The 27,933-nt window shown below is 57.8% G+C and overlaps 2 protein-coding genes across 6 annotated transcripts in view; one reads left to right on the top strand and one right to left on the bottom strand.

Annotated features, from left to right (window-relative positions):
* Positions 1 to 31: 31 nt before the first annotated feature.
* On the bottom strand, positions 32 to 27,499 carry WDR5 (WD repeat domain 5). 5 transcript variants are annotated; one of them, XM_014736134.3, is made up of 18 exons: positions 26,178 to 26,483; positions 25,675 to 25,762; positions 22,535 to 24,603; positions 21,938 to 22,229; positions 21,258 to 21,335; positions 18,877 to 19,059; positions 18,032 to 18,140; positions 17,599 to 17,672; positions 16,928 to 17,017; positions 16,610 to 16,699; positions 16,308 to 16,391; positions 12,060 to 12,115; positions 8,046 to 8,092; positions 5,534 to 5,609; positions 4,442 to 4,475; positions 4,036 to 4,110; positions 3,210 to 3,297; positions 32 to 1,995 (listed from the first exon to the last, which is right to left on the bottom strand). In XM_014736134.3, exons 6-18 carry the CDS (start codon positions 18,955 to 18,957, stop codon positions 1,895 to 1,897), a joined length of 1,005 nt encoding a protein of 334 aa, XP_014591620.1. In that variant the 5' UTR covers positions 18,958 to 19,059; positions 21,258 to 21,335; positions 21,938 to 22,229; positions 22,535 to 24,603; positions 25,675 to 25,762; positions 26,178 to 26,483; the 3' UTR covers positions 32 to 1,894. The 5 variants fall into 5 exon arrangements, with proteins under 5 accessions (XP_014591620.1, XP_070107005.1, XP_070107003.1 ...); XM_070250904.1 differs by lacking the exon at positions 26,178 to 26,483 and adding an exon at positions 27,378 to 27,499 and having other exon boundaries at positions 21,938 to 24,603; XM_070250902.1 differs by having other exon boundaries at positions 21,938 to 24,603.
* The window catches only part of BRD3 (bromodomain containing 3), a 68,535-nt gene continuing 65,916 nt past the window's right edge, over positions 25,315 to 27,933 (top strand). The window contains exon 1 of the mRNA XM_023629274.2: positions 25,315 to 25,488. The gene's annotated coding sequence lies outside the window, so the exon portion shown is untranslated. The remainder of the gene's footprint in view (positions 25,489 to 27,933) is intronic.

The following is a 27,933-nucleotide window of genomic DNA, read 5'->3' as shown; positions in this document are numbered from 1 at the left end:
TTAAGGAAGGTAAAAAATTCTTACGGGACAGTTACAAGACATGAAAATCTTTATTTTCAAAAAGAGAATGTACCTTTACACAAATCTACAACAGAGAATTCAAATGTAGAAAAAATAAACTCTATTCAAGGACTCGGCTCGGCACACACGGCGCCCCGTCCCGGGCGAGCTGTAACCCTGAACCAACGCGCTGCCAGCCCCTCGGCAGCCGTGAGCGGAGCCGGGCCAGCCCTGACGCCGGCACGTGGCACGGCGTTTTCCACTGATGCGCTGCGCCCCGGCCCCGGCCCGAGTGTTAGCGCTTCTAGAACGGAGACCCCACTGGTACGTCTGCTTCCACAGGAGGGGCCGGGCTGCAGGAGGCTCCTTTCCACATGCCTTTCTAACTGTCATTCTCCCCGTGAGCCGCGGGCAGCCCCTGCTTCCTCCGCCGGCCCCATCCACCTGAAGGCCGCACAGGCTTCGTCCCCTGGCTCGGCACTGTCCAGATGCCCGGCACCCGGGACCCCCGGAAGGCAGCGAGGGCTGAGCTCCAGGCTGGGCCTCGGACTACAGCCACGTGCTACCTGCAAAGCCAGAGCCGTGCCTGCCCGGCCGCAGGCAGGGAACACACCTACTCCACCACAAAGGTCTCGGTGCTGGCAGATCGGGCTTGAACCCCAGGTGGCCCTCCTGCACGGAGGGGTCCCCGGGGCCTGGCAGCAGTCTAGCCCCACCCCCGCGCCCCCCTCGGAGGCCACACTGCTGAAGAGGCCCCTCTTGCAGCAGGCAGGGCTGGCCGGGTGGGCAGGGCTAGCCAGGTGGGCAGGGCCGGGGGACGACACCCACGTCCCAGACCCTCCGAAGGCTCCAAGAAGCCGCCAGCCCTGAGGTCGGCAACGGGGACGGGCACCAGCCTGTGCCCCTCAGACCGGAGCCCACCACCGGGGGCCCTCCCGCACCCCAGCCTTCACGGGCACAGGAAACAGCTGTCTGCAATATGGCGCAGGACACTCCAGGGCCGCTGGCTCCTTTTCAGCTAAGAAGGGCCACCTTGTTCCCCTAGAGTCCCCTCCTGGCCCGCAGGTACACACCGTGACCCACGGGGTCTCGTCCTCCTTGGGCTCCGGGCCTCTCGGCACAAGGAGGGAGGCAGACCATCATTCCAAGAATCTGTCTGAGAAAAAGCCTTTCAACCTGCTGCCAATTGTGAGACTTTCCATACAAATGCCAAGAACAGACAAGCTCTGCGTGAGCACCAGTGGCCACGACTGTGCAAATCCCACCTTTATTACGGCCCGGCTGCTGCCGTGCGAACACCGCGACACAGACAGGAACTAGCGCGCGCCACCACCAGCCCTCAGCACGGGGGCTGTGGACTCCCACACGCGAGGAGCCTTTTACACGGAACCACCTTACAGACACACCAGGAAACACCACCGGCAAGAACTGGCGACAGTGGGAGCCACGTCGCTAGAGCATCTACAGGCAGACAAGGGGCCCGACCACGGAGGCCGGTGGGAGAGGCCGTGTGGCCACTGGTCACAACACTTGCACTGGGGAATAAAATAGCAAAAAAGGTACAGAACGTTTACTGGAAAAAAACACGACTCATGATAAATTGAACTTCACCCTTTGTAATAGAAAATTAAAAATTCTTGTTGACTCAGTTTGAACACAGTACAGACTAGGAACTCTCCTCCAGACAGTGTGAGAGGAATTGGCAAGAAATGTCACCAGCAACTTCTAGAACTTTCTGGTGGTCGACACTCCCCTCAGCCAAATCGTCTTCAGAGGCGGCTCAAATGCAGCCCCTCCCCGACCCCCAGGGCCCGGACCGAGGGGAGCCCTCCGAGACGCCTCCCGCTTGCCAATCTGCGCCGCCCTCCTGACAGTCCTCCACGGCTCCCGCGGCCTAGCAGTCGCTCTTCCAGAGCTTAATCGTCTTGTCGTTTTCCAGCGCGGCTGAGGCGATGATGTTCTCTGTCGGGTGGCACGCCGTCGAGATCACGACATCTGAAAACACAGCCAAGAAAGTTCTCTCCTGTCAGGGGCCCTCACCTCCATCCAGGGCTGCTGCCCTGCACAGCCTGCTGGCCTAGAGGGAGGACGAGGCCTCACCCCAGCGGCCGACACCGACACTCACGGCCTTTCACCGCAACAAGGGTTCAGGGCAACTAACAGTGGCAAGTACTGTGCTGCCCGCGTGTAGAGGGCACACGGAGCCCCGGGGACACAGCAGGACGGCAGGCTGACATGACAGGGGCGTCTGGCCTGGGCTGCAAGGCCGCTCTGAGAGCATCGGTCTGTCCACACAGGGGACAGCAGCACACCCTTGCAGGCCAGCAGCGGGGTCTCCATGGAGCCACAGGAGGGGGAAGTGACCAGCGAGGTTCCCCAGCAAGGCACTGTGCGGTGCAGACGCCGCGCCCATGGCATCAGTGGCAGGGGGTCTCACTGCGTCAACACCTCACCCTCTTACACCTGGACCCAGAGCGGACGCTCCCAGCATCTCCCACCACCGAGGGGCTGGCTCTGTCACTGTGAGGCAAGTCCATCCCCCAGGCAGGACTCAGATCTCATGAGCTGGCATCTGGGGTCAGCCAGGTTAATGCATTTACACCTTTTAAATAAACTGAACCCCAGAACTTCACCTCTTCCCCATGTGGCTTCAAATAAGCACTGAAGGTCCCAGCCACACAATAGGGGACGAGGAGCAAATGAGGCCCAGGGCTGCCTGCTCCGGGTGTTAAGCCAGGCGGGCAGAAAGAGGAGCAACCATGGGGGTGGAGCGCATTCCCAGGGTGGGGAGTTCTTTTCCCGGGGCTCTCTACCGACCACAGGAGACGAGCAGGGCAGGGGGGACACGAGCAGCCTCGAGGGCAGCCAGGGCAGGGGTGGGAGGCAGCCAGTCGTGGAGGAACGGGCCGTGGCAGCCCTCAGAGCTGAGAGGCGGCAGGGAGCCGGGCCTGCCGGAGACGGGGCCTCTCGAGGGGACGGCAGACAGCCCCCTGCCTGCATGAACAGAGGTTAAAGGCACCACCGGGCCCGGCCCGCTGGGAGCTCGGACAAACCACTCAGCAGCCGCTCCCACCCGGGCAGCAACCCCCAGGCCACCAGTGGGCCGAGGAAGAAGAGGCAGAAGAGGCGGCAAACACACTGTCGGTCTGTGTCCTTCCAGAAACCGGCTGCGTGAGCCAGCAGCACGCGACCACAGGACCCGAGCTCACCTGTGTGGCCCTGCAGCTTCTGTACAATCTCCTTTGTCTGAAGGTTCCAGATGTACACCAGGTTGTCTTCGGAGCCAGACACGATCCACTAGGTAGCGATGAGGAGGGGAGACGAGGTGAGGAAAGCCAGGTCAGAGCGGCTTCGTGTGGAAGGGATGGATGGACTTAGCGCCCCACTAGCACCCGCCCTCCCGGGAGCTGCCGTGTTGAAGGGAACACACTAAGCTTCGGCCCCTCTCCGGGAAGGCCGTGTCGTCTCGCCCACCTAAGGCCCGCTCTGCCCTCCCGCCCACCAACTCAGACACGCCAGAAGCCACGCAAGTCACCAGGGAGGCTTCCGGGATGTACAATGCCGTCCTAGTCAGCATTTCCTAAGTTTTTGTGTCACTCACACTTCGGCCGAATGTCATCACCTACTCTGGTCACACCCACCTGGATGGAGTGGCTAAGATGCTCGAGTGAAGATCCAGGCAGCAGGGGACGCACGCCCCTCACCGTTGGGGTGGAACGGCCTCGGGGGACCCCAACCCAGGAGGAACAGGCTCTGAGCGGCCAGTCCCTCGGGGGAAAGCTGCGGCCCGACTTAAAGGAAGCCGACCGGTCGTCACACCCCCAGTGCGGAATCCTCGCTCCGTTAGGGAAGGGGCGGGTCAGAAGCAGACGTGAAAACATGTCCCATAACTGAGAGTCACCAAGACTTTGCGTGGTGTGACTGCATTTGGTTAAAACCCAGAAAACTGACTAGTTCACTGGGCACAGACACGTCTCTAAGCAGAGAGCCGCTGGAACGCGCGCCGCCTCTCGGGGAAGCTGGGCGGGCACTCACCTTCCCCCCAGTGACGGAGAAGTTAGCGAATATGCAGTACTTCTCGTTCTTGTGGCCGGTGTACGTCTTCAGGCACTGCAAAGGCGAGGAACAGCCTCTGTGCACAGGCACAACGTGCCTGCACCCGGACCGTCCCCGAGCTGAGTGCAGGCATCTTACAGCCAATTAAACTCAGTTCTCAAAGGCCCCTAAGAACTGACCGCACACACCCAGGCAGTCAACGCTGTAACGTGAGCCTGGCCAGCTGCAAAACCCCAAGCCTTTAAGAAATCTGCACCAAATGAACTCGACGAAGACGGCTTTCTCCGTCCTCTCTCGCCTCAGCTCCCGGCTCCGCTCTACCGCCACCACAGCCAGAGCCCAGGAGCTCCGCCCGACCCGCCCGAGCCAGCCGCCCCAGGCTCACCTTCCCCTTGCTGTAGTCCCAGAGCTTCAGCGTGCTGGAAGGCAGAGAGAGCGGTGAGTCAACAGCACCTCCGAGCCTCTCCAGGGAGGCGTGTCTGCTGTCACTGCACACCCCACTCTGCTGCGCCCACATCTGGAGCAAAACCAGGGGGCCGGAACGCCCTCACCCTCCCCAAGTGCGGGGGCCAAGCACAGCGGGGGCTCAGAGTCCACTCACTGATCTGAGGACACCCAAGAGCCCTGCATGAGAACCCCAAATGTTTGTGGTTCAAGGACAGACTCTTTCTTTTTTTTTGTTGAAGAAGATGCACCCTGAGCTAACACCTGTTGCCAATCTTCCTTTACTTCATACGTGGGTTGCTGCCACATCATGGCCGCCAACGAGAGGTATAGGTCCATGCCCAGAAACGGAACCCAGACCACTAGGCCACGGGGCCAGCCCCAAAGACAGATTCTTTTAAAGGAAGCTGCTGGGTGATCCCTAAATCAATAGCGGTCACCTCATTCCCACTAGAAAGGAACGTGGGAAGTCTCAGTTCCAGAAATATCTAGAAGAGATCTCAGTGGCAACACTCCTTCCTCCTCCTTGGGCAGGAATTTTCTCGTCCCACAGGGGGCTGATGGTGGAAAGGGCTGACCATGCAGCCCTCTGACAAGCTCGGGACCCAGGCGAGGCCCCAAAGGGCTGCCTGAAGCGGGCACGGGGAAGCCGAGCTCACACGAGCTCCCAAAGGAGTCCCCAGTCTGCGCGACGGTGAACTCTGCTCTGAAGTCTGCAGGGGGAAATCGAGGTGCCCAGGGCAGAACCAGAAAGCACCTGAGGCCCCAGGAGGACGGGGGCAACGGCTGCCCTGGCCACACAGTCACCATGGAGAAAACTAGAAAATCTTCAGACCCAAGATCTGGCCCCCAGCAAAGACAGGGGCCCCCCCGTCCAACATGGTGTCTACATTCCGGAAGCCTAAACCCAGCAGGAGTCTGGATCGCGTACTGGGCATAAACATCTTTCAGGAAGTTTCCTACTGGCAGGAAATGGGCGTCCCAGCAGCTCAGCGAGGCAGCAGGACCCCCCATGGGAGGTAAGAGGGCTTACTTGTCCAAGGTGGCGGCCAGGATGTACTTGCCATTCGGAGAGAACTTCACAAAGGACACGGGAGGGTTGTCGTCATCTGCATTGGAAACAGAGATGGGCTGAGACACGGGGTGCTTGGGCCTCTTGCCCAAGGACGGAGGAGAGAACAGACCCCATCACCACGCAGGACTATCCGAGTGAGGCCACTGCCACCGGTGCCAACACCACCACCCTCAGACGGAGTCCCCAAGGAGCCCGGACAGCTCCCTTCACCCGTCACGAGAGCTGGTTCTCCACGATGCTTCTCAAGCCCAGGGCTTCGTGGGCCCTTGACAGCGGCTCAGCGACGGCCCCCCAAATGACACAAGGGCTACGTTTAGGAGAAAAGGGCCTGCAGCCACTCACTCAAGCTGCCCGGCCTCCGCCAGCACGGGGTGTGTGAGAGACTCAGGACCGCCTCCCTCACATGAAACCAAGTTTGCAAATACCCAGCTGAACCGAGAAACTACTACCACTACGAGAAGAGTGACTGGGGTGAATAATCTCATGTTTTCTTGTTACCCAGTTACAACAAAAGTTCCTAAGTTCTCTCTAGAAACAAACGTTATGACACTGAGATTCCGGGTCTGAACGCTTCCCCCGGCAGCCCTGGGAGTGCAGGTGAGAGGCGCCGTCGCGGTTAAGGAGAAAAGGAGCCGCACTCCCAGAAGGCGCCCACAGAGGTCACTCCGGGACGGTCCCAGGAGGCTCACGGTCCCAGGAGGCTCACATCGGGAGGAGTGCACTTCCCTGGCCCGGGCGGGAAGGAGAGTCGGGTGGGCGTGCACCTCGGTGTGGGAGCAGGGGGCCAGTGTGTCAGGAGCACCGGGGAGGGCGGCACCCCGCATTACCACCGCGAGGGACCTGGGCCTGGCCACTGCGCACTGGGGGCCTCCGCACCCTCCGACTGGTCCCAAACACTGCAAAGGCACGAGAAGGCGTGAGGCCGCGCAGGGCCCTCCGCGGGTCCCAGCCCACAGCAGGAAGGCAGGCACCCGAACAAGGTGAGGGAGTGCCGACAGAGTGCCAAGCCAGCTCCGTTAGACAGCGTCCCTGGGCCCTGTCTCCCGGAGCCCAGCAAGTTCTAGTCCCCCAGACCTGAAATTAGAAACGATGGGAACACCGCCACCCACCACCCTTCCTTCCGGGAGCCGCTCAGGTCCTGGCCCAGCGTGTGCTTGCTGCCGGCCTTGGGCTCGTTAATGAACCTCTCGGGGTCTCAGTCTCCCACCCAGCTGCCGGGTGGCAGTGTTGGCGTGAGTGACTTTCCCGCCAGCAGAGGTGGCTGCACCAGGCCTCTGGGGAGAGATGCTGTGACACAGTGCAATGTCACTGTCTGAAGTAAGGACGCACCTCAAAGGGTGGCCTCGTAAAACAAGACCAGGAAAGCCACTGTGAGGGGCTGCCCTGCATTCCACGGGACCGGCGTCATTTGTAAGGAGAAGAGACGTGGACAGCGGGGCGCGGGCAGGGGAGTGACCGTGTGAGGACACCTGAGGGCCGAGGGGAGGCCTCAGGAGGAAGCAGCCCTGAGGCACCTGCCCCGGGACCTCCAGCCTCCAGCCTGCAGGGAGCACGCTTCTGAGGCTAAAGCGCCGGCCTGCGGCGGCATCGTGGCAGCCGAGCAGACCGCGCTCCCAGGACAGCAGAGAAGAGAGACTCAGGAGGGACGCCTCCTCAGGCGTGCCAGCTCCCACCCACAGCCCCACTCCCCTATTCCCTTCTCACATCCAGGCACGGGCTGGACGTGACCCAGGCGGCTACAGCGACCCCACATTCAACCCAAAACTACCAAGGACCTTCCAGGCTGGCTCGGTCCAGGCCGACAGGAGGCGGGCAGCCCTCTCCAGCAGCAATGCCCCCGATTCAAACCTTCCAGGGCTCCCGCCCTCCCCATCGCCTGCCCCGGTCCGAGGCCCTGCAGGCCCATCGCCCACCCTCTGGCCACCCACCCTCCACGCCCGGCAGCACCACCCGCCTGCCCAGGCCATGCTAAGTCTTTCTGCTCCATCACACCCCCTGCCCAGAAACGCCCTCCCCTGCTCATCCCCAAGGCACAAGCCAGATTCCGCCTGCCAGGCCTTCCCCCCGGGCCCCTCCACACCCACGTCCAGGGCACCCCCAGCAGACGCGGCTCCACCACATCTGCTCAAGGAATGATCTGAGGGGACAGCCCCGAGGCCGGGCAGGAGGACCGAGGGTCAGCCCAGCGCAGGCGGAGACTCCAAGGGGCTCAGAGTCCTTGAGAGGACGCTGGGGGTGGATGGCCAGGGGCCCCACCAGCCCCCAGCAGGAAGCAGCTGGTGGGCAATGGGAAGGGTCAGGAGAGGAGGAGGGCTCCTCCCAGAATTGAGGACAACAGGGAAAGGGAGGCTTCCAGAAAACCTCCGAAGATGGAGGGCTGGAAAGAGCACAGGAGGAGCCCTCCAGAGCCCACGGAGCGACTGCGACTTGGAGGAGACATCACCCTGGAAGCAAGAGCCGGCACACTCACCGATGAGCGTCTTCAAGCACTGGCCTGAGGCCGTGTCCCAGATGCGACTGCAAAGCAAATAAGAAGGGGTGTTCAGAAAGCGAGTGACTGCGAGGGGCTGGGCGTGTGCTCCCTGAACGCAAGCTTTCGGGCTGACACACGTCTTCTCAGTTCATTTGTTTCACTGTTACGCTTCACTCATTTATTCCACAATTATTCTGACATTCCAGGACCAGCATGGGCACCATACATGCATGTGCGCGCGCGCGCGCACACACACACACACACACACACACACAAGCACGGGGCACGCTTTAGCTCCTCTTCCACGAGGAACACACACACACACACACACACACACACACACACACACACACACACACACAAGCACAGGGCACGCTTTAGCTCCTCTTCCACAAGGAACACGTCCCCCACACAGATGAAACAGGAACAGAGACACAGCTCGCCCCCCTGCCTTGGCCACAGTGGAGGGTGCTGGCCAGCTCGCGGTCCCCTTGCAGGTCCCTCCACGTGCACACAAACATTCCAAGCACGTGGTCACTCAGGGGGTATGTTCTTCCAAAGAGCGGAACGTCACACGCAGTTTTCTGGACATTCCTCTGGTTCAGCTGCAAGAGAACCTACTCCCGTCTTCGGATCACGGCCGCTGACCAGGGCCCACCCTCCACAGCAGATCCCAGCAGTGCGGGCACCGGGGCGAAGGCTGTGCAAATCGTGATGGCAGCAGAACCAACAGATGATTCTCCAAGTGTCATCGCCACGTTGCCACATCTGTTCCTACGCGTCTTTACTCGGGATGGGATCCCCTATCACTGGCCAGTGCGATGGACCTCTTAACTCCCTGACTACCAGGAGGGGTCTTTTCGTGCCTGCTCTGGGAACAGCTTCTCCGGCCAGCCAGCTCCCACATCGGGGAAGGACTCCAGGTGCCGGGCACCTCACCCCGTCTCTCCTCCACAACTGCGTGCTGGGTCTGCAGAGTGGCTGTACCCCAGGTGTGGACACCGAGGGACAGCCCCTGTCCTTGTGCTGTTCGTCTTCTCGGTTCCCCGGCACACAGCTCAGTTACCCTCCTCCGTGAGTTGACTTTCCTTCTATGCAGGTGCAGAAACGCCGGGAGGGCTTCTAACGGAACTGCCGACAGTCTGCCAGCCTCGCAGACCGACCGCCGCCACCAGCACGCCACATGTGCCCGCCACACGCGCCCGCCGCGGCCCTGCCGTCGCTGCTGCGGCCCTGCGGCTGCACTGCACCACTTTCTCCCCGGGGTCCCGCTCCTGGTACACTTGTCCCTAGGTGCCCGAGCCTTCCGTCCCTGTTACGTGGGGAACTTCTTTCCCATCCCTAACTGTAACTCCTGGTAAAGAGAAAACTGTCTGTTTTCAAACACCTGGCCAAATGCCAAGTCACACTGTGACCAGCAGGCCCGGGGTTCAGAGCCCGGACTCTGGAGCTTGAAGTCACTTCCCGCCGACGGACAAGGGCCAGTGCTTATCCCTCCCTCAGTGTCCCAGCTGAAAGTGGGGTTGACAGCAGACCACCCACATCACAGGGCTGTTACGGGGGCTAACGAGTGGATATTTGTAAAGCACGTATCAGTGGTTTTAAATTTTGAAAACATACAAATATATCACCTACAAAGAGAGAAACCTCTATCCAGTCTCTACATAATTACTTCTGCTTCATCAAATTAACTAGAAACTCCAAACACTGAACAGAGGCAACGGCACGCCCTGCTCCCGATTCTCGTAGAAGCGGTCCCAGTGTGACTTCACTCACGATAGAGGTCGTTTCCGGTAAACAGTCCGCAGCGCTGGCCCGTTTTGCTAGCGCTGTTATTAGGAATGGCTGCTGGGTTTGATCAGGCGCCTGCCTGGCCTCCACTGGGAAGAAAGAGCCCGGACGCTTGCCTTTAACTTGCTGGTGCGGGTCATGAGATTGCGGCTCCACTGGGGCTCCTTGTGTCAGCACAGTCCTCTCACTGGTCAGGAGACCCACCTGTCACGGAACACTGCTGGCCGGTGCACTGCTGGCCTCACTTTGCTCACAGCTTCTCTGGAATTCTGACATCGCTAGCCACGGGTGACGGCTCCTCTGTGGGCCTCCTCTCAGACCAGCCACCAAGCTTGGGGAGGACGGTCACGCTAGACCCGTTAAAGGAACTGGGGGCTCCCTCCCCGTCTTGTTCTGTGGTCGCAAGAGTCTCACCAGCCCTAGCACTTTGTTATTTAACTGAATTCCAGCGTGGAATCCTCAGGCCTGGTATCTCAGACCTCCATCACCTTTTCCCACCCCTCCCCTGGTGACTGGTCCTTCAGGCTGCCCGTCCTCAGCCCATTCCAGAAACAGGGACCAGCCCGCTGGTGCAGGCGGGCTGCTCCTCGTCCTCCCCTGGAACCCGCCGCTCCCAAGCCCTCTCTCTATCGCCGTCCTGCTCATTCCTGTTCTTCATCCTCATTTGGGCTTATAAAGGCTAACCTCTTTATTGGCCTTACTGAGAACACAGCTCACTTTAACTTTGCTATTATTTTCCCCTTTCTCCATCTTTTAACTTTATGAATTTCCTCCTCCTCCTTTATTCAGTATGCTTTTTCTTTCTCTAATTTCTTTAGGAAGCTTCGGAGCCAGTCCACAAGCAACTCTGAGACCTCGTGCTCCTAGGAGAACGCCCAGTCTCTGCATACACAACACGCTCTCCATACGCAGCAAACACACGCCTGGGGTGGCACTCAGACCCGCTAAGGCCCAAGTCCTCTTCCGTCACTTTTCTAAGGGCAATGCACCGAATCGCTCACAGGAAATGTCAGTTCTTCTATTTCCAGTTTCACTCGGTATCTCTGGCCTGCTATGTTGCTTGGTGCACGAAGATTTCCAATTCTCAGTCTTTTCATCAAATCTGCCTGGTTCATTACATGTAACTCTCTCCCTGGTTAATGCTCTGTCTTTCACATTCCACTTAAGCTCACACTGCTCTCTGCTTTGTATGGACCGACATCGTCTGCCCGTCCTTCTATGTCAAACCTTTACTAACCACTTAGTTTAACATCTTTCCTGAAAACAAGAGTCAGAAGAATTTTTTAACCCAAACCTGACAGCCTTTATAAGGGTATCAGCCAATGTGGCTACGACCGTGATACCTAAGACAGTATGCTCCATTTATTCCATAGCATTTTTACAGGGAGTATTTATGGCACTCTATTTCCGCTTTCTTATACTTTTGCTAAGCACGGACCCATTTCTAGTCGCACTTCCCTTCTCCCTGGAACAGGAAAGTCCTCCTCGGGTCAGTTCAGCCGGGGGCCGTGCCAGACCCTCTCCTCCCAGGAACCAAATGGGGCGCGGAGCCAACCCCGCCAAACCCAAACCCAACCCAACGCTTCCCACCCACGCCCACCCACCACAGGTCCTGTGAGTTCAGACCAAGACATTACTTCTGCATTTCCCGTACGCCTCGTAGCGAATCCTGAACACTTACGCCACAAACGCAGGCTTTCGAGAATCTTCCATTTAGACTAAACTGGATGTTCTGCACAAGACCGTGTGCCCTCTTCCTCCTCACCGTCCCCAGGAGGGGATTTGCTTTGCTTCACCTGCTCAGGATGCTGACATTTCCTCAACAGGACCCGAGGCTGGTACACTCAGAATCCTCACATGTCAGTACCGCCGCCGTGAGCTTGTGAAGAGAGCCTGAGCACTTCCGGGCCGCAAGGAGCTAAGTCCAGCACAGAAGCGCCTCGCTGGGCCCCGCCTGGGGGCCTCCCTGTGACAGGAGCCCAGCCTCCCAGCCACACTAAGCCACTACCCTGCTCTGTCCTCCTTCCTAACATTGTCACCACCTGACGTTGTGCTGTGTGTCTGTCGATCTGCCCGCAGCCCCTGCTGCAGTGGAAGCTTCTTGAGGATAGAGACTTCTGTCCCTTTTCCCACTGCTATAGCCCAGGAGGCCCAAATAACAGAACGCGGGGCCTTTAATAAATATTTGCTGACTAAATGCAGCAAATTTTTTTCACTTACCAGAGACCATCGTAGCTACTTGAAACTATCAAGGATCCATCACGATTAAAATGAACCTGAGAATGAAGAGGGGGAAGAAACTTACTTTTAAATCATCAACACAGATTGCTTCCTACCTGAGCGGCCCTCCTGTTCACGCACACTCACGACAAGACGTGTGGCACATCTTGCTTGCATCCTGAGCATGCAACAGAACCATCATTTGCTTTAAATTCTACTGATTTCCTGAAGACACTGATAGACACACACAAGCAACAGGGGTAAAATGATCATTTCCACCTGGCATTTCAAGCAAGTCACTTTGTTTTATGACGGATGATGGAACCATAAAAAGAAAACAACCTTGAAACGCGCCTTGGGTAGGTAAAGCACTGACTATGACATGTATTTTCGAGAGGAAAACACAACCAACCAACCCATACACCCATACACCCAGACCCACCAGCTTCCGAGAGCCTCTCTGAATCTGCCGCTGCTGTGACGGCAGCCTGCCCAGGGCAACGTGGCTAAAATACCTCCGACTTCACATGAAAAAGGAAATAAAAATCAGGAGATAAGAACCCATGTATTTAGTGACTTCTATAAGAATGGACTGCGATGCCTTCTCACTCAGGTGTCCCTGCCCGCTGACAGCCAAGAGCCGCTCCAAGCGCACAGCCACTCATCACTGGCAAGGTTCACTCTGGGAAGCTCGAGCTTCCCAGAGGGACAGAAACAAGATCTGGGCTGCTCCACATTCATGCCTCGCAACAGCAGTGACCCCTAATCTGCTGCTGGTCCCAGAAGCTGACCTACGATGTTTCCCCACAGCTCCTTTCATCTGGAGGCTGGCCGCTGCCCGCCGTGGGGAAAGGCGACATACGCCCGATGAAGACCCAAGCTGACAAGCCCTCTCGTACTGCGGCATCTTTGGGTTTTTCTTTCGTCCAGTTGAGTCTCGGTGGGAATAACAAGAACCGCCGTCAGGAGCTAGAGTCCATCGCAGATTCCGATCATTTCTATTTGAGTCCGGGCAGATTCTACCAGGGAGGAGCCTTTCCATGACAAGGAACACCTGTAGAAATGCTCTTGTTTCCCGCTACGTGTGATGCATCTCTTCTATGAACCTGAGCCACACAGAGGAGCCCCTGGGTCAATCACTTGGGGACAGGGCGGAGGCCGTCTGTCTGTCTCGGCCGTTCAAACCAGCGTCTCCACCTCGGCACTACTGACATTGCAGTCACGGTTTTCTTTGCGATGAGGCTGTCCTGTGTAGCAGCACCCCTGTCCTCGACTCAAGAGACGCCAGTAGCACCTAGTTGTGACAACCAGACACTGCCAGACATCCCTGGGGGCAAATCCACCCGCACCAGAAGCCCGAGGGCTGGTGAGACTGGCTGCCAGATGCCGAGAACCTGCACTTCTCGCACCCCAGCGGGTGCTGATGCTCTGGTCCGGGGCCCAGGGCCAGAGATCCACTGGTCTAGACTCTCAAGGAGCACTGTGAGACACATAGCTAACTGTAAATTTTCTGGCAGCTGCCACAGAAAAGTAACAGGTGAAACTAACAACAGATTTTATTTAACTCAATAGATCTGAAATACTATTTCAATATGTAGTCAACGTTAGAAATTATTAGCAAGATATTTTACCTTCTTTTTTGTTGAACTGAATCTCTGAAACCTGAAAGCGTATTTTACACCAGCAGCTTGTCTCAATCAGGCTGCACTCAAGTGCTCGCTGCCACACGCGGCCAGTGGCCTACAGGCTGGACAGCGAGGCCCCAGAAGATCCAGGGGCTCTCCAGCAGACATGAGAGGCTTCTGTAGTTTTATTCTGTTCCCACCAGCTGTACTGACAGGAGGCTCTTGCAGTGCCAGCTACTTCTCTGTAGCCACGTCTTCATTAGCCTCTCAAAGCAATTTTCCTTATAACTCACAGCAATCAACCTAACCACATTCATCTCCTTCTTTGAATTTGCAGAATATTCTTTTATCAAGGGCACTATGCTAGACGACAACGAATCAATATGGGTCCCCAACACCTGCCACAACACCCTGCAATGCACACTACGATGCTCTCCTCTGTGCCACAGCCCAGTATCACAAACGCAGCACGACTTCTCCATTCGACCAATGCTCAGGCGTGAGAGGGGCAACATGGCCCAGACAGTACATCCTAGAAGACAGCCAGAAATGTAAGTGCTGCGAAGAAACAAAACAGGTGACGAGACAGAACCTCACGTGGATGCTGAGACTCCACTCAGGTGAGCAGGCACTCGGAGCTCGCAGCGGGGGTGACACCTGGTGGCCAGATGAGCTCACGCAAAAGCACTGAGGCAGGAAGCAGGGGTGAATAAGGAAAACCAGAGGCCGTGAGGCGGTGGCCAGGGAGCGAGGGGTGCGGGATGAGACGGACAGGACTTCAGGTAAGAAGCTGACATGGGAGGAACAGGACAATGGCTGGATAAAGTGGGAGGAAGGACAGAGATGGGAGGAAATCAGCAGAGTACTGACAGACCTTGAGGCTTCTAGCTCCAAGACATATCCATGAGAAAGCTCCACGTGCATACCCTGACAACAGTCCCCTTCCAGAATTCATGCTGCAGAAACCATCACAAGTAGGCAAAGCTGTCCCCATGAACATGTTCACGGCACTCCTTTTAGTAAAAGCGAAAGTTACAAACAAGCATCAGGGGGACAGGCAAACAGCGTCAAGCACCACACGGGGCACCAGCGCGAGAGGTCCCGGCACCGCGGTGGCGTTATGCGCACTGACCCGGCAGGCGCACGACAAGCAGCTGCACAACGGTGGCTGGTGCAGCGTGAGCACCACCACTTAAGAGGAGGGAGGGAGGCTGGAGAACCCGTCTTTCCAGACCGAGCGCACCGGCGGGGAGGCTCCAGCTGCACAGTCGACCCTGCAGGGAGGCGGCTCAGGAGACTCCGCTTCTCTACTTGCAACATCTGCTCGCCTTTTTTTAATGAGCACACGCTACTTTTTTTTTGTTTTTTTTAGATTTTTTTTTATTTTTTCCTTTTTCTCCCCAAAGCCCCCTGGTACATAGTTGTATATTCTTCATTGTGGGTCCTTCTAGTTGTAGCATGTGGGACGCTGCCTCAGCGTGGTTTGATGAGCAGTGCCATGTCCATGCCCAGGATTCGAACCAACGAAACACTGGGCCGCCTGCAGCGGAGCGCACAGACTTAACCACTCGGCCACGGGGCCAGCCCCAAGCACACGCTACTTTTGTAAGAAACAAAGACTAAGCTGCCACCTCCAGAGATCCCTGACCACTGTAACTCAGACAGAACTGTCAACTCACGGCCGTCACTTCAATTCCTTTCCTGGTCACTGCACGCGTGTCCATCTGCATGCCTGTTTGAAAGCGCCTCTCTGAGTGTAACTCCACCCTGGAGGGCAGCCGAGCGACAGCACGGGGTCAGGCCAGCCCGTGAGCACACCACCGCGGAGTGCCAAGCGCCCTATCCACAGCAAACCACCCCCTCCGAGCCCCGAGCACTGGCGGGGACGCTGGCTCACTGATGGCTGTGCCCAAGGGCCAGAACTCCATGAGCCACTTGAACCAGCACATAGTACGTGTCCTCTATGTATCAGGGCTCTGCGTACGGTCTCAGCCGGGCAAAAACGGCCTTGTGAGGCTGAGGATGCTTAAAACTACTCTCCTACACGATCTTAGAAAGGGAAAGGACCGTCTGCTCTGTAACAATCAACAAGCTGTTTACACACGATTTCTCCTACTTTTCAAAAGGCAAACTTGGCTAAGAAACAACCTCAGGCTCTTTACTTAACAAAGAGAGGAATATTCTGGCCATTTTTTAATGGAGCAATTTAGGATACTGTGTATTGTTTATCCCTTATACGTTGATTTTGCACACTGACCACATCCGCGAAATGGCAGGACGCGGAACACAGGTGCAGCACGCTCCCAGGGCTCCACCTCACCCATGACCGGTCGTTCCGACCTCCTCTACCCCCGACCCCACCAATCAAGGTTAATGCCACTCAGAACTTACACCGCACCGCAGCCACACTCCCTATGCACGGCTCCCTCTTCCAGGCCTGGCCTCCCTACCTGTCCGGTAACATTCGGTTCGGGGACGCCTCCCCTGGCGCCGCACCCACCTGTGCTTCCACGAGCACAGTGCTGTGAGATCTCTCGGGGTCCCCGTGCCCACTCTAGACTGTCGCGTGAGCATCAAGAGCTCGGCTGGACGCCGGCCACGCGGACAGGTGGGAGGGACTTACAGCTGAGACTGGATCCGAGTGCGCAGGTAGCGTCTTGAGGCACTTCCCCGTCTTCACGTCCCATATCCTCACACTTTCATCAAACTGAAGACAGAAAAAGAGATCAGAGCACTTCCACGGGGAGGAGATGAAACGGCAGACCCTCCGGAACCCAAACTGGCTACCACCACCCCGCGATCCCCCATGAACAGCGCTGAACGACCGGCAGCTCATCAACCACGCCCGACGGTGCTGCACAGCGAGAGCGACGGCCACTCCCACGCCCCCACCGCTCCCCATGGGAGCGCGGTCGGCGCCCTTACCGAGCCTGAGACGATGAGGTTGGACTGGGGGTTGAAGTTACAGCAGAAGACGTAATTACTGTGGCCCTTCAGGGTTTTCAGACACTTTCCCTAAAATAAAGAAAGGTCAGAGTCATTCCCAGTGATTTCCCCAAATACCGCATCAGGCTAAACGCATCGAGACCTAACCCACAATAGCCTCAAAACACGTCTGACATCAAGCGAGGCCGTCCAGTGACCTGCTGGTCCCCAAGCTCAACTCAGTCTCACTCTGTGTCCCTTCTCCACCCGTGTCCCTCCTCCTCCTTCCCCGGGAGGGAGACCCGTAGCGTGGCTTACCGAGCTCACATCCCAAATCTTTAGGGTTTTATCATCTGAGGCAGAAACAAGGAGGTTAGAATCAGACGACCAGGCCACATCTGATATTCCCTGAGGAGAAAACACAGTCACCACCTTGATGGGACAAAATAAGACTAACCAGCAAATCCCCAACATCCTCTAAAGATACATCAGCATGTCAGTCTACTCTCTAGCTCACTCGTGCTGACCACACAGAGGACATGCCACATGCTCCCCAGAGGACAAGCTTCTCTGTGGGGCCTTGCAGTTGGGCAGAAACTCATCTATGGAGGTCAAAAGTGTTTGCTTAAGACACAAGAGGCAAATAACCACCAAAAGATTGTAGGGAAGGGGGCTGGCCCAGTGGCGTGGCAGCTAAGTGCATGCACTCTGCTTCAGCAGCCCAAGGTTTGCAGGTTCGATCAGGGGTGCGGACCTACACACTGCTCATCAAGCCACACTGTGGCAGCATCCCACACACAAAACGGAAAGTTTGGCACAGATGTTAGCTCAGGGACAATCTTCCTCACCAAAAGAAAAAGATTCGGGGGTTGGAGGAGGGACAGACTTACTTCCATCTTAACCTGACAAGCCCTGGAGATGGGCCCTGACCCCCCAGATTACTGGAGCTGCACTCTCCAGCATCTTCAGTGCTCAGGGCAGAAACCTACCAGCTTGTGACCAGATATGGTTTTCTCAAATTTTCCGTCATATGCTCCCCAAATTTTAATGAGTTTATCTGCAGCTGAAACAAAGAAGAAGGAACTGAGGTTGTCCAGTCATCCAGAGTCCAAGATCTGGGCCTTCCCACAACCTGAGCCCCGGGAACTGTGTGACTCACTCAGGAACCCTAAACACATGTCACCACAGGGAACAGCCAGTCCCCAGGCATCGGCCACCAGAACCTGCCCCTCTCCCCCAGGGCCCCGTCATTTCAGTGGCGATGGGCACAACTTCAACAGGCAGTGACTTCCGTACAGTCAGACACTCGCCCGCCGCAGCGACCCCGCAGCAGCGTCAGAAGGCAAGCCCTCCCGCTGTCCCGGGCCTCCTGTCGCAGCTCAGACTGCCGCCTGCAGCAGCCGAGGTCCCAGCGGTACCTACACGAACTTGCCAGCCACTCCCCGTTCGGGCTGAATTTCACGGAGGACACAGCTTTCGTGTGGCCAGCCAAGGTGAATTTTAGAGCATAGTTTGGTTTAACAGGTGTAGGCTGTTGAAGAGATAGTACAAGTCAGCAAAAAGTAACCCCCACTGTCCACGTCAACCGATGACCAGTTTGGATTTGAATGCAAGTTCAGCCCTGTCTCATGCGCCCCAGATCCCAATTTCAGGTGCCGGCCAGAACTTTCAGTCTGTGTGTCACCTTTCAAACCGAACAAATCTAAACGTGAGTTCATTATTTCCCCTCAAAACCCTGCTTCTCCCGTAGCCCCCACCTCAGCGTCACAGCTCCACCATCCTAGCTGGAAACACCAAGGACCCGCCGGGTGATGCCGGAAGGATCATCTGACCCAGCCACCTCACAGAATACCCACCAGCGCTAGCCCTGGTTCCGCACCCCCCCACCCCACACCCCCAGGGCAGCCTCCCCCAGAGCGAACCTGCACCCTGCTATCTCCAGGCGGGGCTGCAAACCCACCCCAGCATCGGAACTGTGGGCTAGGGTGGGGGGGGGGCTGCTTAATACATGATGTCTCTGGGTCCCACAGAGACTCCTACGGTCAGCACGGAGGATCTACATTGCCGATAAGCCCCGCCCCAGGGGACAGGTCTGAGGATCCCCGACATGCCACATAACAAGCATTGGTGTGGGATATGGTCAATGAATAAACAATGGCAATGTTTAACTGAGGAGGGAAAACAGACCCATGGACTTCAAATGATATTTCTAAGACTCTCCCAGCCTGTGTGCCCCGGCTGTTCCCCAGGAGGCCTCAGGGCTGCACCTTGCTCTGCGTGGCCGAGGAGGAAGGCGTGGGCTGTGCTCTGGCGGCCTCGGTCTCTGGCTTCTTCTCCTCCGTTGCCATGGCTCTCAAGTCCACGGGCAGGGAGACAGGGAGACGCCGATGGAGGAGTCCACAGCTCCGAGTGGAAGGCTCACAGTGGAAGAGCTGTCTGGGAATCGAAACCTACAGCGGGGGACCGAGGCCAATAAACAAACCATGTTTGAAAAAGAAATTTCCAGGAAAAGGATTGAGAAACACTTGACCGCCTTGCTGAGCTCTGTAGCAGACACACCGTTCCAAACTGAGGCACCTATTAACCTACCGCCACGCTGGTACTGCTCAGATGCTAGGATCCCCTGCTCTTTCGTCATCTCAATCAAAGACCCCACCTTCAAGGGTGCTTCCTATTCTTCTACCCACGTGTCTGAGGAATGCAGCGCAGTCCAGGCAAACAATATGCCATTTTCTTCGAAGAACCCTTGATGCATTAAAACAAACAAAGCAACCAAAGGCTTCTAATCAGGAAGCGAACACGCCAATTACAGGAGACCGAGCTGCAGAGTGTAGAAGTTTGGGAACCCATCCAAATCCTCAAGAGCACCCCAAGTGATGCAACAGTGCTAGCAGCCACGTCGGAAAATACAAGAGCTTGCCCCGGAGGCCCACACCTCCTGGGGGCTCCGCTGTCACCATGTACAGGCTGCAGGCACAAGGCTGCTTCCAGAATTCAAACAGCTCGAAGGGCTCTCTGTCCCTGGTGAGAAAACTACAAGACACAGCTGAAAAGCACAAACCCGAGGCCGCCCTGCCTGCAGGAGTGCCCCAGTGTCGCCGTCCGTAGCAGCAGCCTGAGGATGCACGGATGCTCTGCAAACAACACTCACGCAGAGGGGAAAGACGCGGCTCACGGGCTTCAGTGTGGCAGTGGGAACGAGCCCAAAGCTGCACAGTAAGTGACCAGCTTCCTCATCACAGGAACAGAGAATACATTCCTCCGATATATCTCACAGAAGCACACCAGGTGATTCTGAACCCAGGGAAGCGTTATTCAAGAGGAGAGCCACCAAGCCATTCTCGCAAATATCATTGGCCACCCAACTCCTGGAAACGAGCGCACAACCCGTAATCTAACCAGTTTACACACTGTAAACCCTAGTTGGAGCTTAAAACTGAAAGCTTGCACAGGCTCCTTGTCACACCAAGGTGAAATGGAAGCCGTCAAAATACAGCACCTCTCAAAGTCTTAATCCAAGAGGAAGGAAGAGAAACTACAATGCAACAGTCTGTGCAGAGCACACGTGCAGCCACAGCTGACTACCTGCAGCAAGGATGCTGGGCCCAGGGATGGATCCTGCTGCACCCAAAGGCCGAGTCCTGAAGTGGGGGAGGGGAGGGAAAGGCCGGGTAAACCTGCCAGGGACGAAGTGCCGGCACAACGCTGATGTTCAGAAAACGCTAGCCACTTGGTGATTATCTTTAATACAACCAGGCTGTGCCAATTAACCCAAGTGCTGCCTGCCCCTGGGTGGGCTGGATGAGCAGAGGGAGAGAGGAGCTGGAAAGTCCATTTCACAGAACCTAAGGTGTGAGGAAGCCAGGCCACGGCAGAGGCTGAGAGAAGAGTGGCCCGTGGCCGCCAAGCGGAACACCAGTGGGAACAGAAAAGGCCTCTGCAGGAGTCAAAAGAACAGCTCAGGGGGCCCAGAGCAGCTCCTTTTAACATAAAAATTGAGACCCAGCAGGAGGTGAGGTGTGACTCCTGCAAACAACTGGCTGCCCCAGATGCTGCCCCAGGTGAAGACCACAGGATACAAGATGGTCCAGCAGAAAAGGTGCCCGACCCCTCCCAGCTCAAGCGCCATCCCAGGCGAACAAACAGGAACATGCAGAAAGAGGCTGGACTTTTAAGAACACAACCTCTCAACTCAGCGGCCCAAGATTCTACTTAAGAGAGAAGGGGGGCTTGGCATTTTTCATCAACACTCATGATTCCGTGGAACAACCGTTTGTGAGACAAGTGGGAAGCTGGTTAGGGACCAGCTCCTTAGGAAGGAGAACTGGAGAAGGTAAACGCAATCAGGCTGCGGGAAAGGCGACCTGGAGTCGGCCCCCAAGGCACGTGCTACCTGGCCCCTCTTGGCACCCACAGGCTCTCACCCAGGTGAGCCTGACCACCTAAGGCCGAGCCTCCCAAACCTCGGAGTGCTCTCCTGGACTGCTTGCAAAATGCAGAGTCCTCGGCTCCAGCCCCGAGACTGAGCCCAGTGTGGGAAGACAGGAGGCAACGGTGACTCACAGGAGGCAGCCCCACAGAGACTGGGGGAACCCGGGTCTCCCCACCTCGTTCTGGGACACGCAGACACGCCTCCGTTCCAGCTTACCTGTCTGCCTTCTAGGCGGCCGGACCAACCTCAGAGGTAGTGTGGACACAGCACCTGCCGGAGCGTCGGTGAACAGACCTGGGGGGCAGAAACGGGATGAGAAGGCTAGGAGGGAGGCAGGCTCCTTCATATCCCCTAAAATGGCTCTCGCACACCAGACTGGAGGTGACGTCTCCCTTCGCGACGGCGGACCGGCACCCGGGGACCCCGGACTCCCGGCAGCGAGGGGGCCTGGCTGCCTCGGGCCGAGGGTGGGCAGCAGGTCGGTGGGGGCGTCTTTGCAGAGGAGGCGGGCAGGCAGGGGTCCGGGCAGGGGTGGTCTGGGGCGGGTCTGGGGTCTTTCTCCGGAGGAGCGGCGGAGGCACAGGGGAGATGGACGCCGGCTGCAGCACCAAGCCGCCGTCCGGCCTCGGGCGTGTCACCCACGACGGGGAGGCGCAGCCGGGGGCGGCCGCGCGTCCGGGCGGGCTCCGGGGCAGGGGCGGGGCCGGGAGCGGCGGGGAGGAGGCGGCGCGGCGGCGGGCAGCGGCCGTCTACACGGGGGCCGGGGCCGGGCCGGCTTGGGGCCGGGGCCAGGCCCGCGAACACGTGCGGCGGTGGGGCGACGAGGGGTGCAGCGGCGCCGGCCCGCCCCGCGCCCCGCGCCCCGGGCGTGCCTACCGGCCAGGCGGCCACCTTACCTCCGGGCGCTCGGTCGTCTCGTCGGCCGCCGCCTGGGCGGGAGCCGGGCCGAGCTCGACGAGACGGCGCGGGGCTGGCAGTGCGCGTGCGCGTGCGCGAGGGGCGGGGCGGCGTCGGGGCGGAGCGAAAGCACAAAGCCGGCCTCTCGGAGGGGCGCTACGGGGAGCGGCGAGGAGCAGAATGCCTCGGGCAGGCCCAACGCCTTAAAGGGACTGTGTGCTGCGCGCGCTTCCTGCTTAAAAGCGTGAACCCCCAAGGTGGCCGGTGCGGGCTCTTCTTCTCCTGCAAGTCCTAAAAACGGAAGTAGGATGATATCTACAGGAAAGGGCTAGTGTGCCCGTCGGACGTTCACAGCCTGAGCTCGCCCTGCGATGCGCTCCCAGGGAGGAGCAGCGCTCCCCTCCAGGATTTGAGGGGCGGCGGGGCCCTAACGTTTTTTCTGGAATCGGGCACGTCTGGGATCGCGTCTCTCTTTCCTCGTCGCGCACCCTGATGGGACGGCAGCTAACGCGTGCTGAGCGTCCGGCCGGCCCTGGCCGTGCTCTCCGCGTCGTATCTCAATTAATGCTCAGACACCTCTGCAGAGGGGTCCTTACCTTCCACTTTGAAGCGAGGAACTTGAGCTCCGAAAAGTTCAGAATCCCTGCGCTGCTCCCCGCTGCTCTCCCGCAGGGCCGGCTACCCGGTTGGTGCTCTTCCCGCCTCTCCACGCAGAGAGCCCGCGGGGAGCACCTGCTTCTCTCCTGCGCCCCCCAACAAGGAGATTCAATACTCACAGTCACTGCATGCAGGCTGCTCTGCTGTCTGCAAGGGGATGTCACAGACAGGTAGGATCACCTCCCGTTACTAACGGGGAAGGGGACCCCCAGAGAGGAGAGTTCAGGGCCCTTAGGAGAACCTGGAGCCGCTGTTCTGGCCCTGAGTCCCGCGCCTTCTCACCCCGCTGCCCCACTTCTGCTGCCCACATGGGGAAGTGGTCATGGTCACCGGAGCTCCATGGCCCCAACCCAGGCCTGTGGGTAGAATAACGTGCAGTCTATTTCCCAATTAAAAATGGGAACCCCGAATATGACACAGGAACCTGTGCAAACAAAAGGACAGAGTATTTGAAATGGAAATGCCCAGGGAACGTGCAGGAGGTGTGTGGTTGTCATAGATATAGGAGCCCCTCCTCCCAAGGAGGAAGCAGGGGCCCCAAAGGCCGGTCTGGCCCTAGCATGGCTCCGTGTGCATCTCGGCCCGGGGGAGACCTAGTTACCCTGGGCCGGGTGCCCTGGAGCAGGAGCCAGTGACTGTCGAAGGTAGTCACAAAACCAGCTTAGGATGAAGAGAGACATCTCCATCCACCTGGTTGCCTGGGCCGGGAACAGAGCCATCACAGATACCCCTCTATCACTCCTCGGATAGCTCTCGTAATCACCCACTTCTCTCCAACCCCACCCTGGTCCCATCTCCCAGCTGGCCTTGCCCAAACTTCTCCAAAGCACAGTTGGAAGAACTTCTTTTTTTTTTTTAAAGATTTTATTTTTCCTTTTTCTCCCCAAAGCCCCCCAGTACATAGTTGTATATTCTTCGTGTGGGTCCTTCTAGTTGTGGCATGTGGGCTGCCGCCGCAACGTGGTTTGATGAGCAGTGCCATGTCCACGCCCAGGATTCGAACCAACGAAACACTGGGCCGCCTGCAGCGGAGCGCGCGAACTTAACCACTCGGCCACGGGGCCAGCCCCTGGAAGAACTTCTAAAACCCTAGCTCTGATCTGTCACCCCCTAGTTTAAGGCTCGGATCTGGTTTCCCATCGCCCTCGGGTCCAAATCCAAACTCTGCTGACGGAGTTTACCAGACCAGCCTCCCCCTCTAGCCTAACGCCACCCCCAAACCACGCACCCCAGGTTGTGGCCCCAAACCGCAAGTACTTCCAGTCCTGCAAGCCTCCAGGTGGGGCAGGATAAGGGTCCTGACCCCAGAACTCAGACTCAAGCCAGGTTCCCGTGTAAATTGGTCTGGCCTCCCTCTTCCCGGGAGATGGAGCCTCCTGGTGTAAGTGAGAAGGTCCTCTGAGTTAGTGCTTTTGTAATCCACCCTCAGCAGTCATAGCTAAAAGCCGGAAACCAAATAACATGGCAGGTAAAGCAACTTAACAAAAGCAGGCGTTTGCTCTATTGTCTAGGTTTTAGATCCTTTTATATCCCTCCCAAAATGTCCTCGGGCTCAGAAAAATCACAAGTGGAAATGGAAAAGAGAATAAAAACTACAGAAAAGGGGAAAACATTCTGGAGATTTGTTTTTTCCGAACATTAACTGTGCTTTGGCCAACGGGAGCTAATTGGTAAAGGAACGTGTTTCCGTGAACAACTTTTATAAACACAACATTTCTCAAGGCTGTCCCATCCACCAGACAACACACGCCGGCCTGGGCACCCTCCCCACTTGCCCAGGTCCCTCCAGCGGGCTCCCCTCCTCAGTGCACCCCTCCTCCTCCCCAGCCAACGTCCACTTAGGCTTCCTCCGCTGACTCCCAACCAGGTGAGTCTCCCCAACTACATTTCCACGGCCCCTTGCCCCTGCCCAGTGGAAACACTCATCTTTCATTTGTAACAACTGGTTCAGTGTCCGGCTGAGCTGGGTTACGCTCCTCATCACAACACTCTTGGCAGGTGGCACGGGCTGAAGAAGAGGCGAAAGAGGGGCACCTGTGTGCTCGATTCTCTGCTGAGTTTGTTACATGTGTTATCCCCTTGCACCTTCACAACAAGCCGGTGAAGTGGGTGCCTTTATTCCTTCTCACAAAGAGAAAGCTGAAACTCAGAGGTTGAGACCCACAGGCAGTCGGCACGACAATGGAAGTAAGGTCTGGCTAAGGCAGAGCCTACACTCCCAACCACCAGACTATACAATACGTGCTCAGGGTATTATTGGATGGATGGATGGTGGATGGATGCAGGGATAGATGAGGGATGAATGGAGAGGTGGGTGGAGGGTGGATGGATGGACGAATGATGGATGGATTGATGATGGATCGGCAGATGGGTGGAGGGTGGGTGGATGGATGGATGGTGACTGGATGGACGGATGAGTGAATGAGTGAAAAGCAGTGCTGAGAGTCTGGAAAGAAGAGAGCAGCTATGCAAATAGGAACAGTCCACGAGCGTCTAAGGCAGTGGCAGAGCTGAAATTAAGAACATCACCTTATAGGACTCGAAGCTCTTGCAAAACCATATTTTGCCATGTAGTGATAAATATTTCATCAAGAACAGTGGACTGCCAAACTAGAGCGCTTGCTGGGAGGTGGCAGAGGAACAGACCACGTGGCAGGAATGCTGAGATGCTCTGTGATGCAGACAGGGGCTGGGTGGGGAGCACTGGCCCTTTAATGACAAGCCCAGAGCTTTGGGTTCCGATGGCAGTTGATGAGGGACACGGGGGTGCCCAGGACCCAGGGCTTCCAGGTGCTGCTCACCAGATCTCCAGACTGGACGGCCCCCTTGCTGGGCCACCATTCCAGGGAGCTGCTGACGCTACCCGGAGACCCCAAGGCTCTTGCCAGCCCAGGTCAGGGGGTTTTGTGTTAAATTCCTTTTCCCCTGGCGCCTGTGCCAGGGCAGCTGGTTGGGAAGTTTCCAGCCCCATTTCCCCTCCCTCAGGCTCTGCTCCCCTTGCCCCGACCCGCCCCTCCCTGCGGTCCACCAGGACCACGTTTGGTTCACCTGCCCTGGGTCCTAGTGGGCCGCCACCTACCTGAGTCAGGTGGGCTGCTCTCAACCCTGGCATCCGGAAGGCCTTTCCAGTCCTGGCTGAGCCGCCGGCCTCCTCTTCCTCCCCCGGCCTCAGTGTCCCAGGTACAGAAAGAGCAGGTTAGACAGGAAGGTGGCCTTAGCTCTTGACATGGGCTGTGGTGTTTCTCCTACAGCGGAATTCTGGTGCACTGGCCTTTGCCCCCTTCCCCTGGCACCCTTCCTTGGCTCCCTTCTCCCTCCCACCAGCGAGGAAGCTCCCCGGCGCCACCTCCCCTCCTGGTGCCATGCTAAGGTGACCCCTCTAGCTGTTCCATCCTCCCTAGGGTGAGCGATCGCCCCCAGTTTGCATGGCACAAACTGGTTTTAGAACTGAAAACCCTTATCCCCAGCAACCCCTCCGTCCCAGGGAAGCTGGCACAGTCACCTGGACTATCTCTGCCTCAAGGATCCTAGGCTGCCCCTGCTTCTGTCCCTTCCCAGCCCTGCCAGCACCCTGGCCCTCACCAGGGTCCGTTCATGTGTCCACCTCCCTCACGACTGTGGGCTGGAGCGGGGACAGCCCGTCAGGGCCGCAGTGCCTGCTGGGAGGGGTGCTCAGGATAGTCCCCTGGGAGGAATGAACCCTGGAATGTTTGCGCTCTCTTCCTGTTGGACTTAAACCTATCCTAACTTGCTTCAGAGTCCCCACAACTAAATCCGTCTGCCCTCAGGCCCCGCCGACTCCAGGCCTGGGCGACTACAGGGACGGCCCTCCAGGTGGTGCTGGGCGCCCCAGGCGCCGGCCCACCGAGGGGGAGGGGGCCCAGGCCGAGCAGGAATCCCTGGAATGTGGCCGCCCCTTCCAAAGCCGGGCCCCACCTGTTCCGGTCTGCAGCTCTCCCCACCTCGACCTGGATGCAATCCCCCTGGTTAGAGAGGGGTCCCACCAAGTGAGGAAGAAAGGGCTCCCGGGACAGGCCAGATGGGAATCAGGTCCAGAAAGCCAGGGGGATTCTGCAAAGGCTGTAGGTTTTCTGCGGGGTGGGGCTGTGCAGCGGTGGCTCACAGGGTCATCTTTAAAGAATATAAATTTGGCTGCTAACATTCCACCTGTGTTTCTCTGTCACGTCAAACTATTTCCACTTGTGTCGGTGTTATTAAAAACCACAGCAGCTGTTCCTTCTGAGCGCCTACTGTGTGCTTCCACTCCCCTACGGACTTTAAATACAATCTTAAGTCCCAAACCTAGTTGTGAACTATTCTAACCTTTACAGATGAGGAAAATGGAGGTTCAGAGAGTCTCAGTGATTTGCCCAAGGCCACACAGCCAGTAAATGACAGAGCGCGTGGCTTGAGCCCGCTCTTTCAGCCCCCAGAGTCTCTGTGTGTCCCTCGAACCACATGGGCCCTTTGCAGGTGCCGTTTCCACAAACGGGTCACGGCGGCTTGGCAGCCTGCCTTTCCCGGCTACAGCTGATGGCGAGTGTGTCCCCACGTCGCCCCCGTGCAGCCCTCTCCATCCCCCGCCCCCCCATGGCTGCTTGTGAGCCCTCCATTGCACGTCTGGTCATTTCCAGAGTTTCGTGACTATGAATTCTTTCTGTGGGATAAGATCCAGGAGCCCCAACTGGGTCACGAGGCTGGGACATTCTCAACAGGGACATGTAACCCAGGAGAGAGGTGACCTTCGTGTGAGTGTGTGCCAGGCTGGTGTGTACCCCTCACCTGGGCACTGGAGGGGAAGCCCACGGGGCCAGGCAGACCCAGCACTCACGGCCTTTCTGGGTTTCCCACGGCTCGCTGAGAATTCCCTGCCGGAGGAGCAGCCGGCCTAAAATAGAAAAGCTGACACAGGGGAAACACAGGGGCCGAAGTCCAGGCCTGTGCCCAAGCGCTCTACCTGCCAGCTGCAGGCCAGCTCCCTCAAGGAGCCTGGCGGCACCTCTGCCTGCCTCCCTGCCTCCCTCCATCCTCTGGGTCTTTAAATTCCCCACCCCCCAAAGCAGCGAAGGGCTGACGTTTGCAGGGAATGTGGACACGGACAGACGAGGCTTCTGCGAGGCTGGCCAGCAGCCTGGGCTCCCTCGCAGCTGTCTTCCTGTGAGAGCCCGACCTTGGCGGATGGAAGTGCAGTCAGCAAGGGGCAGCCCCACCACGCCCAGCCCTGTGGCCAGAGCCTCTAGCCCACAGGCAGATGGGGCAGGCGCTCCCCAATGCAGGCCTGCTTTGGGAAGTGGGGGCGGGCTTGAAGTTGGCACCCTTTGGTTTTATCTGGGGCAGA

Source organism: Equus caballus, chromosome 25, assembly GCF_041296265.1.
Source record: "Equus caballus isolate H_3958 breed thoroughbred chromosome 25, TB-T2T, whole genome shotgun sequence".
Lineage (NCBI taxonomy): Eukaryota > Metazoa > Chordata > Mammalia > Perissodactyla > Equidae > Equus > Equus caballus.
Note: the sequence above shows the minus strand (reverse complement) of the source record. Positions and strands in the feature narration are given on the sequence as shown.

Coding starts and splice junctions, on each gene's coding strand:
- WDR5 (XM_070250904.1), bottom strand. CDS start 18,957: ATGGCAACGGAGGAGAAGAAGCCAGAGACCGAGGCCGCCAGAGCACAG. Junction 18,141..18,876: donor CCTCGGCCACGCAGAGCAAG/GTGCAGCCCTGA, acceptor TCTCTTCAACAG/CCTACACCTGTTAAACCAAA. Junction 17,673..18,031: donor GGAGTGGCTGGCAAGTTCGT/GTAGGTACCGCT, acceptor TCTTTGTTTCAG/CTGCAGATAAACTCATTAAA.